The 21,867-nt window shown below is 35.9% G+C and overlaps 1 protein-coding gene across 1 annotated transcript in view; it reads left to right on the top strand.

Moving 5' to 3' along the window:
- LOC150083522 (core histone macro-H2A.1-like) overlaps positions 1 to 21,867 on the top strand; it is a 95,090-nt gene that overhangs the window by 26,720 nt on the left and 46,503 nt on the right. Inside the window, exon 2 of the mRNA XM_090378517.1 lies at positions 21,148 to 21,254. Coding sequence (XP_090234643.1) covers positions 21,148 to 21,254 — 107 coding nt within the window. The remainder of the gene's footprint in view (positions 1 to 21,147; positions 21,255 to 21,867) is intronic.

The following is a 21,867-nucleotide window of genomic DNA, read 5'->3' as shown; positions in this document are numbered from 1 at the left end:
CAGGCAGTACTAGAGACCCCAACCCACAAGCTGTACTGGGACCCCACCATAATAACAGATAGGACAATCCCATACAACAGACTGGACATAACCCTTGTGGACAAGAAGGAAAAGGCTACCTATTTGATTGGCATGGTGGTACCCAACACTGGCAACCTTCAGAAAACCCATGGTGAAAGATCAGGAAGTACACAAACCTAAGACAGGAGATCAAAGAGATATGGCATATGCAACAAGTAATGACCATCCTGATCATCGTGTCAACCACAGGTATGGTGCCAAAAACCCTACATAACAGCCTAGCAGCAATAGGTCTCTCAGTGAACACCTTCAAGGAAGTCCAGAAAGTCGCAATCCTGAACACCTGTAGGATAGTCAGTTCCTCGACCAACAGTAACACCAGACATAACAACATCCACACTGTGTACTTGGTAGCAATACCAAGGTGGAACCCCCAATCAGGGAGAAATAATGTGAGGATAATAATGATTACTGTGATTTAGAATTTAAAGTTTATTTCCAGAATTTCAGAATGATTTTGTTATTTTTATTTGTTGTTGATTATATTATACTGTATGTAATTTTAGATATGTTGTAATTCTTTTCTTTTTTCAATAAATTAGTAATAATTATTTATACCTTATTTTATTTTTTAATCGAAATATTTTGGGGTGGCAAATTTGATTTGCTTACTGGCAGCACATAGGGTTGCAGTGGCTCAGTGTGGCAATAAATTTCTCAGACTGGTGCTGTTATGGTTGTGTTCGATGAGTTTGAAAATAAATTGAAGTGTTATGTTATAGTTCAGAGATTGCCCAGTATATTGATAGGTTGCAAGTAATAACCACATTTGTTTAGTACCATTGATGTTCTGTGTTACAATATTGTAATGGAGCAACAAACAAATATCAAATTTGTTTAAAAAATTTTGTTTCCTTTAACCTGGAAAACCTGCAACAGAAATGTATGAAATGTTAAAACTGTGTGGTAATAAAATATTAAGTCATAGTAGTGTGTTTGAATGGCATGAGTAGTTCAAAGATGGACTTTGAGGATGTTCAAGATGACCTAAGAAGTAGGCATCCATCAGCCTCTTGAAATGAGGACACAGTTGCAAAAGTTTAAGAAATTGTGGAAAGAAATCGTAGTTTGACCTCAGAATGATGATTGATTAAATCTGTATGAATAAGAAGACCATTTGTCAAATTCTCTATGAAGATTTAGGGAAAAGGAAAGTCTGTGCAAAGTTTGTGCTGCACAACCTCATGGATGAGCAGAAGCAACTAAGTCTGTCATCATGGAAAAACTTCATCCAGACTTATCAAAACAATCCTAACTTCCTTGACTGTATTGGCACTGGGGATGAGTGTTTCAGTACAACCCAAAGATGGAGCATCAGGGCAGGCAATGGCCTTCAAAATCATCACCAAGGCCCAAAATGTTTTATTTACAGAATTCCAGGATCAAGACTCTGCTGATCATATTTTATGGCAAACAGGGTATGATTCACAAGGAATTTTTACCTGAAGGGAGAGAGTCAGTGCAGTATTCTGTGTACAGGTTCAAAGACTACTGAAGCACATTCCTTGTTGTGAGGCTGCAATTTTGAGAGAAAGGCAGTTGGTTCTTGTTGCACGACATTGCCACTGCTCATTCCACACTTGTGAAGATATTTCTGATAAACGTGGCATTGTACAAATCAACCATCCACCCTACTCCCTATAAACCATCACCCTAATCTAGCACCAGTGAACTTCTTCCTCTTTTTTATGATGAAAACTGCCCCCAAAGGAAAGAGATTTCAGTATGTTGAGGACATAAACGCAGACTAAAAGATTAACCATTGCCGCAGGAAGAGGCAAAAGTGATTCTTGCACCGCTTCTATTAGAATGAGCAGCAGCCTAGAAAGGTGCTGCGAGATTTCAAGGACTGCTGGAAGTCATCATCGAAAAAGTAAATACATGGGCTGTGTTAGGGTAAATAAGAGTAAGAACAGGTGCACGTATACTTGCATGTACACCAATGGCAGAAGTATAGTAAATAAATTTGATGAAATTTAAGTGCTGATCAAGACATCAAAGGCAGATATTGTTGGGATATCAGAGACATGGTGTCACACAGATATAAGCAACGCAGAATTGGAATTTGGGGAGTACAATGTGTACAGACAGGATAGGATAGGAAGGGAAGAGGGGTTATACTGTTAGTTAAGAAACACACAAAATCTAAGGAAGTGTATCCAGTTGACATTGGTGGACAGTGAAATGTTGAGTCAGTTTGGTGTGACACAAGCACTGGAAAAGGGGAAAATGAGAGTAGGGGTGTGTTATAGGCCTAACAACTCTGATTAGTACAATGAACAATTGTGCAGAGAAATAGTGGGCCAGTAAATCAGAATGTCCTCTAGTAGAGGATTTTAACTTTCCAGATATTGAATGGAACTTGTGGGTTCACCACTCACACTCTAGACACCTAGCTTTCCAGGCTGCTGCATTTTCTAATAGAAGCAGTGCAAGAATCACTTTCTCCTCTGCCTGTGGCTCTAGTTAATCTATTAGGCTGCGTATCTTCTCAAGCTATCAGTTTTCCAACCTTCTATTTCAATGTATTCAATTCCTGTAAAAACAGTCTCTCCTGTTAACAAGCACAGACTATGCTGTGAAAAATTTTACCCCATGAGCCTTGTACCCAGGACCGAATTGATTGACAAGGCTCTCAACATGTACTCCTTCTTATCATGTCTGGACAGAATTTCAGACACTTTCAAATTCAATCCTAATTTGCTACTTTTTCCCAACATTACTCTGTACTTGTTAAGTGAGCCCTCAGATTTCCTACTTTTAATATCATTAGTGCCAATGTGTACAATATCACTTCTGTGCCCTTAAAAGATGATCTGCTTCTATTCCTGGCAGACATACCCTGGTCCTATTCCACCTAACCTTCTTGCGCAATATGTTTCCCTGACAGTAGAGTCGCTAGCAATAACTATCTCCTGTGGGACCAGTGCATTCTGCCTTGGAGATTGCTACTGTGTTGCCTGGTGCACAAGTGTGAGCTCTGTTGTTGAGTTGTGCAGTGAGATTTATGGTCCCCCATTTTCATTCCTTCGAGGGCATCCACCCTACTCTTAAACTCTTGTTAATGTCCCTCAGAATGTTGAATTAGTGTCTAATTTCTTCACACTCTGTGCACCAAACACAAACAAAGGCCCTTGACCATATTTCTGGACCCTTGTTCCAGAAATATCCACAAACATTGTACAAGTTGCACATTTTTTTAGGCCATGGTTTGTAAGAGAATAGCCCCCTTCAATTCTACCCTGAGCCACAGTACTCCCGCTACTTTTTGCCCATTGCTTTGCTGCTGTAGTCTTGGGCATGATTTCATTTTAATACAACTTAATTAACAGTGAAAATTAATCAATTGAAGTTGTACATTATTCTATACTGTTTATATTTGCAGAGTTTTAAATTAGTTATATCCTTACTAAAAGTAAAATTTCTTAGCTAAAAACAAAAAATATATGCCATACTACATGATTAGAACTTTTGAGATACTTATTTTTTTCAATTGAAACCCTACAACTCCACTGCACTATTAGTTGTGTGCTGCAATATTCGCTCTGAAACACCTATTCAACAGTTCTATGAATAATAAGTCGTAACTCACAAAATCTCCAGCTAAATTTAAAAATCAGCCAATGAATGTGACTGAAACTGTTAAATTATTTTTAAAACTTAATTTAATATGTTAATTCAGTGTCTCAACCTGTGTGCCATGAGTATGCTTAAAAATTATAATAATAAATCCAAGTTTTATAATAAAAATTAATTCAAACAAAAAATTTCTTTATTTACACTGCACCAATCCAAGTCCTTTGGGCAGTCAATGTGATGTCACATTTTGATTCCTAGTACTAGATCTGTTCACCTATACTACACAAATAATAAATATATTATTAAATGTACCCAACAGAAATAACTACTCGTTATTTCTGTTTGAGTATTGTAGTGTGCCACAAAATTTTAGTATCTTTAAAAGTGTGGCGCAGCAACAAAAAGGTCGAGAAACACTGTTAATTAATTAAAAAGGTGGTAAAAATTTCCAAAAAACTTATCCATTCCCACGAGTCCAAAATTCTTCATATAGGATGAAGATAATGTTATAGGATTTTTAACACAGTAATTGAAATCAGTTAAATGTCATTTGCATTACTGCATTAGGTATTCAATCTCAAGGAACATTCTGCTTCCTCAGAAGATTGGTGCTAAGTAGTCAATGAATGTTAAGGCTTGTACTTTTGTCCAATTTAGAGGTAAATACCATTATCTATAGTTTTGCTTAAGATGCTGCTAATATTTTTAAAATTGTACATCACTTGAACAAACAAATCCTCTTGTTTGGGCTAGAAATGTTTTTGTTCGTTGATTACACTGTTTTATTATTCAGAATAGCTGTTTTGAAGCTTACTGACTTCTCATTGACTGGCACGTATTCTCTATTAGTAACATATGCCAAACTGTGTGAATAATGTATTTTTTGTAAGTGAACAGCCAAGCAGCATATGGAAGAAAAACTCATTTAAACACATAACTATTAACATGTGCTGATTGCCATTTTTAATTTGTCATTACATGATGATGATCATTTCTCATTTCATAGCCTCTATATACCCTTATGTCTTCAACTGGTTGTTTTAATGTCCTTTTCTATGCTGATATGCAGTAAAAGTCTTTTGTTTTCTAGCACTTAGATACCTCTAATAACTGACATTTATATTTTAGGACAGGTGTTGCCAATTACAGTGGTTTTCTCCATGGTCATATTAGAAATAATGTAACTCATCATGGTCAGATTCCTTTTTAGTGTAAAATTAATAAAGCACCAAGTAAACATTATGATAACATATTTTCATTTCTGTAATAAAAACAGAACACTACTTTTAAATTTATTAGAGAAGATGAAGAAAGGTACTTTTAGTATAATGTATGAAAATTTTCATAAATGTTTCATCTGAAATTAGGAACCTATGCAAAAAAAATTACTTATCAAGTGACACCTGCTACATAAAAAATTCTGTAATTATTGCAGAATTATTAAGATAATTAATGCTGTAATTATTAAGATAAAATTTTACTTGTTTTGATTCTTTCATATATACTATTTTTTGGTTAATATATTAGTTTTTAGTATTGGCATATGATATGAGGAAGCAAAACTTATATAGCATCACCCTTCCCCCAAAAAAAACTTTCCACCCCACCTGTCTACCACCTCTAATAGCTTAATTCCTACTGAAGTTTATACAAACTAGCCACTTCCACACCATTAGTGGAAGTTTGTTCCATCAATCAACTACCTTCTGGCTGAGAACAAATTGGCACATATCTGTCACACAACCATCTATCCTCGATTTAAATGTATGCTTCTTTATGTGCGCTGTCTCAACAAGAGTAAGGATGCCATCAACATTTTGCTTACTCAATCCATTCAAAGCCTTACTTCAATCAGATCTCCTCACAGTTGCTTCATTTCCAGATGATACAATTTACAGAAGTGAATCTTTCTTGGTAAGTACTCTTTTGACTATTAAGAGTACAGTCGCTAATCTTGTTGCTCTTCTCTGTACCCATTTCAACAGATCCTCATTCTTTCTGAAATTAGGCTTTCAGTAATGAATACAGTACTCAAGATTTTGCTACAGTGGAATAATTAGTCTTATTCCTGTATATATCATTGACAAAATTCCATGAGCTGTTCCAGCAGTCTTCCTGCACTGCTCAGAGAACATGTCCGACTGCACATTATAGAAACTCTCTTTTGTTCTCTGCAATCTTGAGCATGGTACCACACAGTTGGTATTTTATTTGTCAAGTTAAACTTTAATTACAACTTCTCAGCCTATTTGCCTAATTTTTCTAGTATTGTTGCAGTAGCATACCCTGATTACTGTCATTATTCACCCTGCTAACCTTTGTATCATCTGCAAACTTAGACATTAAGCTTGATATGCCTTCATCAGTATCCTTAATAAATACTGAAAACAACAATGTACTCAGCAGTGTTATCTCTCACTCAACCATCCTTTTATTCATATCAGTAGTATTGCTCCTAATGTCACACTGCCCCAGTTTATACAGCAGTCTTTCATGTGAAATAGGAAAAAAGCCTTTTCTTAAATCTAAGTATATGATGTTAGAATTATTTTTTGCATCCTTTTCCTTTATTACTGCACCATAGTGTCCAATCAGATTGGCCAGACAAGATCAGCCCTTAAAAAAATTCATATTGAGATTGCCATATAACTGCATTCTTCTCTATATGATCCTGCATTATATCTTTAACCCAGTGTTTCTCAACCTGTATGCTGTGGAAAATGCAAATAAAAAAAAAAATTAATTAAAAAAAATTTATTTATTTATGCTGCACCAATCCAAGCACCATCCACTGGGCAATGTGACGTCAAGTTTTGATTCCTAGTACTAGATCTGTTCACCTTTATTCAGCTGTTCTTATTACTTGTGAGTCTCTCCCAGGCACCCTGCAGTGCATTTTTCAGTTGTATAAGTGCAACTTGTAAGCAGTGTAGTATTTCCATTTTGTTTTAAAAGTACTTTGTTTTTATATCTCTAAAATGTCATATTCCATTAATTCATATATAACAGGTATTTTCAATGAACTATATTAGTACAGTAGTATGTGTAGTGTGCCGCAAAATTTTAGCATCTTTAAAAGTGTTCTGCAGCAAAGAAAAAGTTGAGAAACACTGCTTTAACCAATGACTCCATTATTTTCCCTGAAACAGAAGTCATGCTTACAAGTTTGTAATTGCTTGCTCTTCTCCCTTTGATCACATATTGTGAACTGAGGAGACATTTGCACATCTCCACGATGTAGGGGATCTCTTCTGAACCCATGGATTCTCTCATAATTATGATGACAGGTTTGCTTACCTCTTTTGCTGCTGCTTTTAATATAACTGGATAGATTCCCCCATCAGCCACAGATGCCTTGTTTACTTTTAGTTTCAACAATTTCTTTTCCACTTTCTTCCCAGTCATTTAACTCCCAGTTACTACTAGGTATACTTTTGGTATTTCCATCTCTAAAAATTTCTCAGATGAATATAGATGCAGAATACGGTATTTATTTAGTTTGCCAGCAGAAGTGAATTGGAACAGGATCATCAGTAGTTTGCCATTCATATCTAGTGGGCTAATATGTCCTTTGCTACTTCTCTATGTATTTTAGCCAAAGACTTCTCATAATCTTAGCTTTAGCTTGCCTTAATGACTTGATTGTAGACTGGTTTGTACTTCTGTAGGTTTTTGTGTCCTGTAGAAATTTATAATCATACCATGCAATTTCCTTTTCTGCTATTAATCTCATTTGACATTCATTTGGTTCTAAACCTTGAAAGTATTTCTTAGTTGGTATAAAAAGCTTATCGGCTTCTTATGATTACTTTTCTGAATGCTTCCCATTTAGAATTTGTAGTTGTTAACATCAGTTGGTCCCACCGAAGAGAATTTAAGAATTGTGTACACCACTATAGTTGCCTTTTCGAAAGCTAAACCTCTTCCCTTTACCCTTGACAGTAGTTATCTTTAAGTAGATACCAAATCAATATATTATGATCACTGCCTCCTAGTGGCAGTGATTGTAATATATTGTTCATGCATTAAGATTATCCTTTATCTGGATATTCTTAATGCATGAGGAGTCACTTCTGGTAATCAGATTAAGAGTATTTGGTTTCTCTCATTGCCTTTCTAACATGGTGGTGTAGAAAACTGTCAATAAATTGAGAAAAAGTCTTGCTATTGTGTGAGTGGCCAACCCACTACTTCCATTCAGTATTTTAGAATGTTAAAATATCCCATTATAAAACATTATATTTAACTGGTTCCCTCTATTTAGTTTTTCATTATACTCATCACAGTTTTTTGGCCTGTAACTCACTCCTACTCTCATTTTTGTTTTCCCATTGATTACGTAATACCATACTGATCAGCATTGCACCGGCCACCCATATTAACTGCCTTAAGTGTTTCTTAACCAACAGCATAATTCCACCCCCACCCCTTCTGTCCTTTCTGTACACATTGTGCTCACCATATTCAAATTCTACATACCTTTGTCTGAGTGGCACCATGTCTCTGATAACCCTACAGTGTCTGCATTTGATGGCTTAATACATCCTTCAGGTTCTTCAAATTTCTTGCCTATATTTCTAGCATTAGTGTGCATGCAAGGATACATGCACCTATTTCTGCTCCTAGTAATGCAAACACAGCCCACATGTTTCTTGTTCCATGGGGACTCCCAGCAGGTCATGAAATCCCAACACCTTGCTTTCCAGGCTGCTGCATGGCCCAATGGAAGTAGTGCAAGTCACTCCCCCTCTGCCTACAGATGCTGTTAGTCTGTGTACCCCCCCCCCCAAAGCTAGCATTTTCCTCTTCACTTAATACAGTCAGTTCTGCTATAATGTGGTACATGTGTTTCTAAAAATCTCTGTGTTATGGTATTTCACTCATTAGAAACAACAGAGCTTATGGGGAAAATAGAGATAGGGGCAGAGCGCTCAAAAAAATATTCAGTCTGGTAAGAAAAACATTTTAAAAAAAAAGTAAAAAAGTAGAAACCCAATAAAATTGCCAACACAGGTTTAAACATCTTAAATTTCTAATAAAAAAATAAATACAGCACTTTACCTTGACAAGATATGAAGTTCACTTGTTTGAAGTGGGTGTGGTGAAAGGCTGTAGCTGATGAGTTATAGCGAAGAGGTAGAAGGAGGGTTATCATTCTTAGGACGAAATGTTGTTATACCCAATGTGGAAGGGTGTGACTCACTGTCCTGAGTTTCTTTCTTCTGCAGTGGTTTAAAATAGCTATCTAGCTTTTGTTACTTTTCCTGCCTCCTTTCATACAGGAGTTGCCTGTATGGGTCCGAATGCCACCAAGCACTGTCCTATGTTCAGCATTACAATCATTATCTTCAATTCACTGCAGGTGCTTTTCAATTCCACTTAAAGCAGCTGATAAGTTTGCTGTTTTAAGTTCTCGTGGGGCAGCCTGCTGGACTTAATCATCATCCTCATCTTGATTTTCCACTTGACTGCTTGTTGTTGTTTGTTATTTGGTTTTATTATTTTTTTTTTTAGGAGCATTAGCAACTAAGGCCATATTGCTCCGGGGATATACGGTGGTCATTCCCTGACCTTTCTGCATCCTCTGTATTTGGTGGTCATGGGCTCGAACCCCGGTCTAATCAAGAAGCGTGTGCTACGCACTGCTGCTCCTGCCCACCTGGCTATGGAGGCCCCTCCACTTGACTGGCTGCAACAAGTTTTTCTAAATCTTCAGTATATAGATTCTCATTGTGAGACTCTAGGAGCTCTTCTACATCTTCATTTTCTACTTCCACAAAAAACCAACTTCTTTTGCAAGGGCAACACAACCTGCTTTGATTTTTTTAGTTGCTCTGATTAAATCGCGGATTAAATGAGGGATAAGTTTCCACCACAAACAATTCAAGCAGTCTTTTGTTACATCATTCCAGGCTTCTACAATCATATCAATGGTAACTTTTATGTTAAATCTCTTCCAAAATTCTATAACAGTTTGTGCCTTGTCGCCTTCAGCAGCAGAAATTAACATTTTGAATGTTCGCCTTAAATGCTGCTATCACACCCTGGTCAAGGGGCTGCTGTAGTAGAGAGGTTGTGTGCGGAGGTAAAAAGATTAATTTTATATTCGGAGAGAGTTCAGCAACCATCTGAGGATGGCTTGGTGCGTTATCAAGAATTATTAGAATTTTAAAATCTAAGTTCTTGCAATAATTCTTGAAAGCGTCATAAGCTTCAACTAAAATATCAGTGAATATTTGCCCAGTCATCCAACCTTCCTTGCTAGACCTATAGTGAATACTAGGGCTGGATTTCACAATTCCTTTTAAAGCTTGTGGATTGGCAGAGTGATAAGCCACACGTGCCTTGAGTGACCGGGGTTCAAGCCCGTGACTGCTGAATACGGTGCTGTTTCTTGTATCTTGTAAACTCCCCTGATCGTTTGGTCGTCCCGGAGTATAAACAGAAAATTTATTTTATTTTCACTACTGGTTTTAACTTCAAGTCTCCACTGGCATTGGCGGCAAATATCACAGTTAAGCGATCTTAAAATCCTGAGCATGTGCTTCTGCCTTAGAGATGTAGGTTGTTGAAGGCATACGTTTCTAACAGAGGTCTGTTTCATCCAGATTAAAAATCTGATCCAATGTGTAGCTGCTGCCTTCAATTATTTTCTGTACCACAGGTAGAAATGCTTTTGCGGCTTCCTCGTCTGCACTTGCAGCTTCGCCAGACAGCTTAACATTGTGAAAAGAGTAGCAGTGTTTGGAGCCACTTCTGCAGGATTTGGTGATTTCTTTTTAAGGTCTTCATACATAGTTAGTGCTTTCTCTTTCACTGTGAGAAAGCTTGATCCCTTTTTTTTTTTTTTTGTTTGGTCTTCAACCCATATGCTTAGCAGCCTTTCTATTTCTTTAGGTCTTGTTCTAATTGACTTTGTGGCAACTTAAAGTTGTTCCAGCTATACACGTAGCTTTTATTTTCGTGGGATTATCTCTGATGGTGTGCAATGTGGATTCACTTAAGCCTGTTGCTCTTGAGATATCACATGTTCTCATTTCTTTCAATACGTTTTATTATTTCAAGTTGCTCTTCTATACTTAATGTTTTCCTTTTGCACTCACTGCTTGGCTTCTTGGAACCAGGATGCTTACCCATTTCTGGGATGCTGTATGAATATACTTTTTATAAAGAAAAGTTAACAATGCAGGAGAACAGTCCAAGACACACACTTGCAGGATAACGCATACGGGTGAACTGAGGTAAAGGATACATGAGGTTCATGTGTGTAAGGTGAGAATATGTAGTGCGTTTCTTACCTTTAAGGCGGAATTATTATTATTACCTCATACATTGAGGTAATAATTATTATTACTATTATTACCTCATACATTGAGCTCACATGTAAACATCTCAAACTTCAAGTGTGTGAGAACTATATTTCCCATTTAGTTGTATTGGTCAGAGACTGTGTACGCTTACGTACATAGCTTAATTATTACAGTAATATATACATACTAATACAAAAAAAAAAGTCTGTCTACAGACTTTTTTTTTTGTAAAATTTAAAACAGTTAAAAAGATAAGCAATCAATAACGACGAACGCAGCACACACAAAAGAGAAGATTCTGAAAATTTATTTATGCTTTTTATATGATTGAAGAGGAAGGGGGGGGGGCGAACACATCTCCTCATAACATAAAAACCTACAGAATTCCATCTATCGCTATTATTGCAAATACAGTAAGATCGAGTTCGCTACCTGTTTATAATTAGACTGTGCTAACAGAAAAGCCCAGTAAACTGGGAATGGCAAATTGTTTTTATCGTTTTATGGTAGTAACCTCCAGAAATGTGCTCCTCTGCTCACGCCATCCCATCTCGAAATTTCTGTTTGAACAAAAAATCTTGTGAATACAGTGAATGACAACTGTCTCCGACCAATACAGTTACAGTAAATGGGAAATATAGCTATCACACATTTGACATTTTTTAAGTTTTGTAAACTTGTGTGTATTGCTGTGCAGGTCACTACGTTCAGCTTGGTGCTGGGTTTTTGCGTTCACCTGGTGTTACTTGCAGGTGAAATCACGTTATAGTTGCATTGTTCCCTAATATATCAATCGCGTTGGAGAAAATTCACATTATAGCAGAACTGACTGTACTGCCTCAATAGCATCAGAAAAATATTCTTGTGCCCCTTCTATAAGTGTATCCCATTTGTATAAAAATGATCTTTCCAATTAAACACTGGCCATACTGAGAAATATTCTACTCTGTGATCTTTGTGCAGTCTCTTTAGGGCTAGATTGATTGGTAAGGCTCTTTTATAGTCAGGGCTGTGTCTTGTGCTCCCTCCTATTGTGTCTGGGCAGACACATTCAAATTTAATATATGATTTATATTGATATATATATCCAAAATATTTTGTAGAATATGTTCTACTGTTTAGATTATCATAATTTGAGCAAGTATCACCCAATTGAATTACACCTGAAGAATTGTATGAGTTGCAATATAATATATAACTTCATATATACCTTGGACATGATCTCTGGCGAAAATTTCCTGAAGAAATAGGGTAAAGAAGTTGTTGAATGAGAATTGTTGTAAAATGTATAACTTCATATATTATACAACAGTTCTCATTCAGTGCCTTCTTTACTACTATTTTGTCAGGAAAATTTCACTATAAATCATATGTTCAAGTTTCAGTTAGTACAGACACATATTCATTATCTGTTTTGGAATGTGTCGTATCTTTCAAATGGCAAATTAACCTTGCTTCTTTGACAATTGTGTGAAAGTAGTGCAACACCAAAGTTTAAGGAGTTTGGTTTTGTTATAATCATTAAGGCCATTGCATTTAGCTAACCACTTTAAATAACTTGGGACGAAAAATGCAAGAGAGGATGAGAAAGACCTAGTTTTCATCATTTGTAACTTTATTACAGAAAAATAATTATTGTCATACATTAAGGATACTACTCCCTTTCATGGTTGTCACATATTTTAAAGAATATTGTTGAAAGTAGTGATGGTTAATCACAGATGTGTTTACTATTTCTAACATGAGCAGAAACAAGCTTTTACTTAACTTGTAAACCATAAACCACAATGTATTTCGAGTTGCAGCATTGTTTACTACTTCCCCATACCTAAACAGTATGTGGGTTGGTTATAATTAAAGTATTGTGAAGTGTTAGTTTCAAGAAGGGATTAGACAAACTGTGGTCACTTGTAAGTGTCAAATCAATAAATCATCCAAAAATGAAATTTAAAATAAACAGTGCTTAGACCATGCAAAAACAAAAGGCACAAAAAAACTTAGTTCCAGAGGGATACCAGAGTGTGTTTAGCACTTTGTGTGAAATTAGGTGTGATAAAAGCATATGTGACCACAGTAACAAGTGAAAGTCAATATGACACTGCTTTTGTTAGTAAAGCTCTTTTACCAAAGCAATGGTAATACGTAATTTGGCTGTGCTGTTCCCAGCATTTAAAAAAACTTAAAGGGTCTCTTTTCCGAAAATTAATTGCACAAAAGCAGTATCATGTTGATGCTGCTTTTTTTTTTAAGCTTTCTGCTGAGCACAGTGTCAAATTGCACCACACCAATTCTTATTGACAAATTTCTCCTGCTGTAGCTGATGGTGTCATACAAAATGCACATTCCTTCATTAGTGCCAGAGTAGTGTGGTAACAACTAGATATTCCTTGGGAAATAGTGTGCTAATTGCTGCAGTTCCTCCTTCAGTAATTTATTTACAAGATCCATGTGCTGCAGCAGTTAACTCTACATAATTAAATTACTCCAATGCACTGACTTGTTCAGTGGATTTTGGAAGGATAAAGGTAGATTATGTGGCCTTGGAACATCTTTATGCACCAATGAGTCATTTCCAGCTAAGAACTGATGTGAATACCCATTATTGTTGGATATAAAATATCATTTATGTTATCAGTGAAGAGCTCTCTACTGCCGACCGGGCCAGCCAGGTGGGTAAAGTGCCTACCTGGCAACCCAGAGGTCGTGGGTTCGAATCCCGCCTCGGGCTTGGATCAAAGTACTGCAAAAACCTTGTGAGGTGCGTGCATTATGGCCACAGAAGCCGATGCGCCAACAACTAAAAAAGCTCTCTACTGCTCACATGTTACTCTATGGCATCTGTTCACAGCAAACTTCATAAGAAACCATTCTTCTTAGAGGAGATTTGAATATGTGAATCCAAACATGTACTAATATGGGTGCATTACTGTGATCTCCAACACTGTATGACTCTTGCTTTGAGAGAGAGAGAGAGAGAGAGAGAGAGAGAGAGAGAGAGAGAGATGATATTTTGACAGAACTGTTTTTATGCATGACGGAGCCCCATATATCACATTGCTGAACTGCTAAAACAATTGCCCTCATTTTTCTGGCTTACCTGAAGATCCATCAGGAATGTTTACATTGTTTTCTGTGATATGCTTTGGACAACAGTTAATCATGGATTTATATAATCAAATTAAAGGTTGCAAAGACAAAACTGCCTGATGTGATAGCTATTTTAACTGGAGTCTGAGATGAACCCTGATGATTGTGTGTCATGAATGAATTCATCCAGCACTATATGGTTGGCATTAGTCACAGGAAAATAATGTAAGAAAGCAAGCATATACACATTAGGGGGAAAAAAAAAAATCCTGTCATATCACTTGTCCATCCTCTCTAACAGCTTGTTAAATTCTATGAAATTTTTAAAATTATTCACCTCTATAACACCAGGTGGAAGTTAGTTCCAATAAGCAACTACCTGATGGCTGAAGACCAATTTTCATATCTATCCTGCAACCATCCTTTCTCAATTTAAATTTATGCCTCCCTCATGTGTGTAGTTGGAGCAAGAGGAAGTATTTTCCATCAGCATTGGGCTTTTTTAATCCATTCAACAGCCTTAAACACTTCAATCAGATCTACTTACAGGTGCCTAGTCTCCAGATGATGCAATTGATGCTTTTCTGCTAAGAGCAACCTTTTGCCACCCTCTATTCTTGTTTCTCTTCTCTACACAAGTCCAGCGAAGAGAAACAAGATTAGTGAGGGTAACAAAAGGTTGCTCTTACCAGGAAAGTGCAGACAACTGATGGAGTGACAAAACTCCATCAGCCTGTGCACTGCTCAGAGAACTTCATATGCGACTGCACAATTTCCCCCCATGGCTTTTTCATTCTCCACACAGCTCGTACATTAATCTGTGATTACTGCTCCCCATATGAAGTACCTTGCATTTGTCCATATTATACTTCATCACCACTTCTCAACCTAATTTGTCTAGATCTTGTTGCATTAGCATACTGTGATTAACTATCCTGCATTACTGTGATTAACTATCCTGCCAACCTTCATGTCATCTGTAAACTTAGACATTAGTAAGCATTAATAAGTATAAAAACATCTGTCCATCCCTTCTAATAATTTGTCGAATCCTTAAATTTATTCAAACTGCTTATTTCCACAATACCAGGTGGAAATTTATTCTAATATCGGAAAGCAAATTTTTGCACATCTGTCCAGTAGCCAACTTTTTAATTTAAATTTACCTTCCCTTATGTGCATTGCCCAAGAAAGAGTAAGGATGTCATCAACATTTAGTTTACTCAATCCAATTAAAGCCTTAAACACTTTAATCAGGTCTCCTTACAGATGCCTAATTTCTACTGCAGTTTTCAGAACTAAAGTCTTTCTTGATAAGAGTACCCATTTGAGTCCTTAACTAAACTTTTTGCTCTTTTCTGCACTTGTTTAAACAGATCTACATACTTCCTAAAACGAGGCATCCAGACTTTTATACTCAAGATGCAGCCTAACCATTGCCTTATATAATAGAATAATCACTTCTTGACCCTACTGCATTTCACATCAGGGCACCTCCGTAGCCAGGTGAGCAGGAGCAGCAGTGCGTAGCATACGCTTCTTGATTAGACCGGGGTTCGAGCCCATAACCACCAAATACGGAGGATGTGGAAAGGTCAGGGAATGACCTCGCATATCCCTGGAGCAATATGGCCTTAGTTGCTAATGCTCCTAAAAACCAAATAACAAACAAAACAACAAACATCACATCAGATTGTTCAAGTATATGCCAAGAACTGAGAGCAAATTTAATTTCATTTACTAATGTAGAGTTACTTTTCGATTTTAAAAAGCCATACATTGCAATCTCTCCTTGTAGCCATTACCTCTGGTATTATAACAAAAAAAAAAAAAAAAAAAACACCACTGAAAAATGAGTTTCATCCCTACCTACAGTTCTGTTGACATGTTTTCTTTTCATGGCCAGTATACCAGTGTGATTGATGGTATGCCCTTCAATTCCCACATTTGAAATTCCTCTTTTATATATATAAACCTGTATGATAAACTGTTTCACAGCTAAAATAGCTAGCAGTGGAAATGGAGTGAAGTGAGACTTCATTTGCTGATTACATCTAGATTAAGAAATTAATAATAGATTAGTATGAATATTTACAGATTTGCTAAATTAGTAATGAGTGTATGTGGTTTTTTCACTCCCAGCATATCAATATTTGCCAACAAAAGGAAGATTAAAGAGTTTTTTTTTTTTTTTTTTTTCCTTTCTGTTTTTTTTAATTGTCAAAAATCCAGCTTGCAGCTGTGATCAGTCCAACAATTAAGATTAAACGTAATTATTATATTGTATTAAATGTATAATATAATAACATTGCATAATTTACCTGATGCTACATAAAACGTATAAACCAGGTTAATACCTGAAATGTCATAGGAACTGTATACCAAGTTCTATAAGAGAAACAGGACAGCATATGCTAGTTCTTAGTTTGCTTAGAATCATGGCAATCTTGCAAGCATTTATTATTAGTCTCTCCCCCTGCCAAAACTAATAGTAATGTGAGATAATAGTATGAAATAAATTATCATTTTTTACAAGTTTTAATCTTACAATAATCCAGCGATCCAATTTTAACTTCGTCACAAAGAGAATACAATTCTGTCTAGTAAGTTTCCTCCTTCATTTTGTGTTTTCTCAACCTCAATTTTTGTCTCCATGCTTGAGTAGAACTCTACTGTTCTAACTGGTTGTGTTATTCAGGCATCACAAGTAACTGTTTGAACTTATAATTCACAACGAATATCTTAAGTTTGAAAACTTTTTTTATAAACCATTACCAATCAGTTATGTTAAATTTTAACCTGGCAGCAGTGGTACATCAAATCATAATAAATATGGTGGGATGGAGCTGCAATAGATTTGCCTATTTTCATTTTTAGAAAAAAATGCTTTTTTCTTTTTTTTTATTCTGCTTTCAGTTTCTTGAGCTTTTTCTAATGAATTTCAGTACTTAATTGAATGACTACAAAAATTCAATACTAAACTTCAGTACTTCATTTACTTTTTTAATGACAAATTTAAATTTAAAAATTTTTCGCACTTGTTATATAGCAATATTTTTTAAAAATTTTTTTGGAAATAAAAAACACCATAGAGTATAAACAGTCACTTCTATTTTTAAGTTCATAAAACCGCTATGAAAATTCATGCAAATTCTGCATTGCCAAAACTACTGAAGTAAAACTTTCTCTGTGTTGAGGAAGCTAGACAGAGGAAGGGTTGCTAATCTTGGCAATTAACAAGAAAATTAAAGACATGCAAAATATATATATATACAGTATATACACACACACACACTGGTGTGCAAAACTTAAGGACCAATACAATTTCTACAGGTTACAACCTGTGGCGCCTCCGTAGCCAGGTGGGAAGGAGCAGCAGTGCGTAGCACATGCTTCTTGATTAGACCGGGGTTCGAGCCCATCACCACCAAATATGGAGTATGCGGAAAGGTCAAGGAATGACCACCACATATCCCGGAGCAATATGGCCTTAGTTGCTAATGCTCCTAAAAACCAAATAACAAACAAACAAGGTTACAACCACAAAATCAAACAAAACAGCCTGTGGTGATTTGCATAACTGTGGCCATTCAGTAGAGAGCTGGTGCACATGCAAAAAATTTGAATGATGAGAGGGCTCACATAAACAGATAAAAGCAGCAGTTCAGCAGTTATGTGCAAATTACTGAATGGTGAGCACGATTGTTACAGACTTTCGATTGGTTTCATACAGTCCTACAGACAACAAAATGGCTAGTAGACAACATCTGGATGACTTTACTTGGGGTCGAATAATTGGGAAGCTTCGAAGAAGGTTGAAGTGCGAGGAGTGTGGCTGCAGAGTTCGGTATCGTCCATAGCATTGTCTCAAGTGTGGTCGGCCTTCAGAACGACAGGTACAGCTGTTCGAAGGACCAGTGGTGGTCGTCCATGAAAAACAATGCCAAATGATGACTGCTATATACTCCTACAGGTCAAGAGGGACCGATACCAGACAGTGGGATCCATTGCAAACCAACTGCACAGTAGCATAGGACACAGGATATCGCGGTTTACCGTGGCCAGGTGACTCCACAAAGGTGGACTGTTTGCAGTGGACACCGTTTACAGTGGTGAATCAAACAAGGACTGGACAACAGTGCAATAGGGTAAGGTACTCTTTACTGATGAGAGTAGATTCAGTCTCAGCAGCGATTCTGGACGTCAGCTAATCTGGCGAGAAGTTGGCACAGGTATCACCCCGCAAACGTCACTGAAACGGATCTATATGGCAGTCGAGGTGTTCTCATTTGGGGAGGCATTATCTTGGATGGACATACACAACTCCAGATACTGGAAGGCAGTACTGTAACCGGTGCACGCTACTGTACTGAGGTAAACCTTCCCCCATGTGCGTCTGTTCCGAGGTGCCATTGGCCCCAAGTTCGTGTTTATGGATGATAATGAAATCAAAATTTTATATATATGCAGTGACTATTATTAATATAAAATAACACTAATAATATAATACTAACACTAGGTGGCAGATGACTTTCATCAACCAGTGCAATACCATCACTTTGCTTATTGGAGGCTTGAAGTGATGCAACCCATGTTTAGTCTAGAGCAGGGGTCCCCAAAGTGGTTTATCAACCCCCATTGGGGGGGGGGTGTTGATAAACTTCAAGAGGTCAATTGGCGGTCGATTAAACGTTTTTACTCATATTCATAAATTTCAGGCCTAGTCCAGAAATAAGAGAAATAGCCAAGATTTTAATACTAAAATACAAAAATATAAAATATCTATAGCTTAAGTTGCAAAAATTTAGTAAAATTTGGATGACCCAAAATTATTTTTTTTAATATTTAAATTAATTTTTTAATTTATTTACTGATTTAATATAGTTCCTCCAGAACTTTACCATTACCATGTTTTCTATTATATTGTTATACTCTGAATACTAAATTGATAGATAATCTTAATTGAACCCAGTTACTTTCTTTTAGGATGTTTCACATCTGTACTTACTCTAAAATATAAATTGAGCTACAACCCCAATAAGTACAATGGCTGCCACTGTATCTAAGAAAAAATGTCGATAATATTCACAAGAGTACTTGAAATTTGGATTTGTGCCCTCTGTTAACAATGAAACAATGCCTAGGTGCCTCTTATGTGAAAAGACTTTTAGTAATGATGCCGTGAAACCTTCGAAGATGAAAGAACACATTGAACGGATTAATCTTGGTAAGAAAAGCGAAGATCTTAAAATTTTTAAGGCACTGAAGGAAAAATTCAGAAATCGGCCAAATTTGAATAAATTTTTTAAAGCATCTGTTCATAATGAAGAAAGACTGAAGGAATCATTCAATATCTCTCTTATTATAGCAAAAAAAGGAAAAGTGTATACCACTGGTGTAGAGATTATAATACCAGCAATTAAAGAGGTGATTGAAACAGTTATGTGAAAAAATGGCAAAATGTTCAACCAATTACTTTTGCATACTGAAGTAAGGTGGCTGTCAAGAGGTGATAGTTTACATAGACTTGTTGATTTGTATGACTCAACTGTGAAGTTTCTTACAAGCATAGATCCATCATTGTGACAAGTTGAAAAAGAACCATCTGTTCTATCTGGCAGACCTGTATTCAAAATTTAATGAAGTACAGAGCTGACTCCAAGGTAAAGATGTTACCATCATTTAAGCCTGCACAATTCTGTTAGGGTTTGAAGTCAAAATAGGCCTATATAGATCTTCATTGGCACACAGAGATTTTCAGTATTTCTCAAACTTAAAACAATTGGAAGGAGGAGGTAAAAAACTTTCAAATGATCATTTGGAGATATACATAAAGCATCTTGAAAAATTAAGGGAAGACTTTAAAATATGTTTCAAGGACCCAGAGGGAAATGAATGTACCTGATTGGATGATTATGCCATTTGATGTGAATATCGAAAATGGAGTTGAACCAGGTTACTTAAACAATGAATTCATTGATATGCATGTTGACATAGAAGCTAAATCTTTATTTATTAGTAAAAGTATCAGCAATTATTGGAAGAATATAAACATTAAAACAAAATATCCCAAACTTTCTGCAGCCGTTGAGCCATATTTACTTGCATTTCCCAGCACTTACATGGTCGAAGCTGGTTTTAGTCACATAAAGGGCATTTTAATAAAAGAGAGGAACCGACTAAATTTGGGTGTGGTGAGTTAAGATTAAAACTCACAAACCTCACATCCATATCCTTCATCAACCACATCCTTTGCATTAATGATGTTCAATAAATATAATATTTAATGTTTTATTTTTACAGAGGAATTCAGAAAAAAATGGAATAAATTTAAAAAAAACAAACCAGATACTTCAAAAGTAAATTTTAAAATTAAAATAAGTAAAAAATATTTGAAATATTTTAATTTTAAATTATATATAAAGTATATGTATAGCCCCATTTACAGCTTCATTAAATGTTTCCCGCATTTTTCGATATAAATTAAGAAACAAACCTCTTCACTGCAGTTAAACTCAGGAACAATCCTTAAAATATTGTTATTTTTATTATTTTTTAATTAAACGGTTGGAGATCGATGAAGTGTAAAGGATTTCATTAAGGGTCTAGCGACTCCAAAAGGTTTGAGGATCCCTGGTCTAGAGCAAAGTTTCTGGCATCCCCCCCCCCTCCGTCAACCCATGTATGGTACTACTAGTACCACTACTAATATAATATAAAATAGCACTAATAATACAATACTAATATGTACTAATACTTAACACTAGGTTGTATATGACCCTCATCAACTGGTGCAGTACCACCACTTTGCTTATTAGAGACTTGAAGTGGTGAAGCCCATGTTTAATCACCAGAGCAAAGTTTCTGACTCCTCCCCATCTCCTTCAACCTGTGTAAGGTACTAAGTACTATAGGTTTTGATACATTTAGTGTTTGGGCTTTTCATAAAAAAAAATAAATAAAATAGTAGTGAACTTTCAATATTTAATTCATCTTTTAGCACATTAAATAATATGGATTAGAAAGGTGTTTTATTATGAAAAGGAAGTGGTATTGTCATAATATGAGTTTGTTTTATTTTTAAATTTAGCTGAAATTTTGGAATTAGCAGGAAATGCTGCCCGTGATAACAAAAAAGGAAGAGTAACACCTCGTCACATACTTTTGGCTGTAGCTAATGATGAAGAGTTGCACCAGGTATAGTTATTATATTATGAATTCTCATAATAGATCCTCAATAATATAAATGCTGAAGAAAACAAGAAATTGACAAAATATGCTGTACACACTCTTCTAACCTTTATCTATTATAATAATGAAATACAGTTGATGTTGGATGTTTCCATTCAAATTTTACACAATGCAAAACTACATTTTACCATTTATTTTTGATCTGAATAAGTTCTCAAAATATGCATATGCCTTTTGTGTTTTTGCATTGATGAAAATTGCTTGCAATTTTATCGAATATTGTGTTTTTTCAAATGCATGGCTTGCTCAGCAATGGCTACATTTACAACTAATGTAAATGCAGACATTATGTTGGCTACTGACACCCACAAAAATGGAAATAGACCAGAAAGTTGAGGTATTCTTATTGGTGTGCATCAAGCATCTGTTCTAATCATATAAACCTTTTCTCATCATTTGGAAGAACGAAAGCATAATAGCATGTGACAAGTGGCATCAACAATAGTTAAAATAATACAGGTTTCCTACTAATGAACTGGGGTTGGGGCAAGGAGGATTCTTACTGTACATTATACTTTTGTTAATTTAGATACTTCTTTTAGCAAGGCTCTGTTATGAT

The sequence above is a fragment of the Mastigoproctus giganteus genome, chromosome 7 (genome assembly GCF_048544385.1).
Source record: "Mastigoproctus giganteus isolate SK-2022 chromosome 7, ASM4854438v1, whole genome shotgun sequence".
In the NCBI taxonomy this organism is placed as follows: domain Eukaryota; kingdom Metazoa; phylum Arthropoda; class Arachnida; order Uropygi; family Thelyphonidae; genus Mastigoproctus; species Mastigoproctus giganteus.
This window is presented reverse-complemented; position numbering and strand designations above follow the sequence as displayed.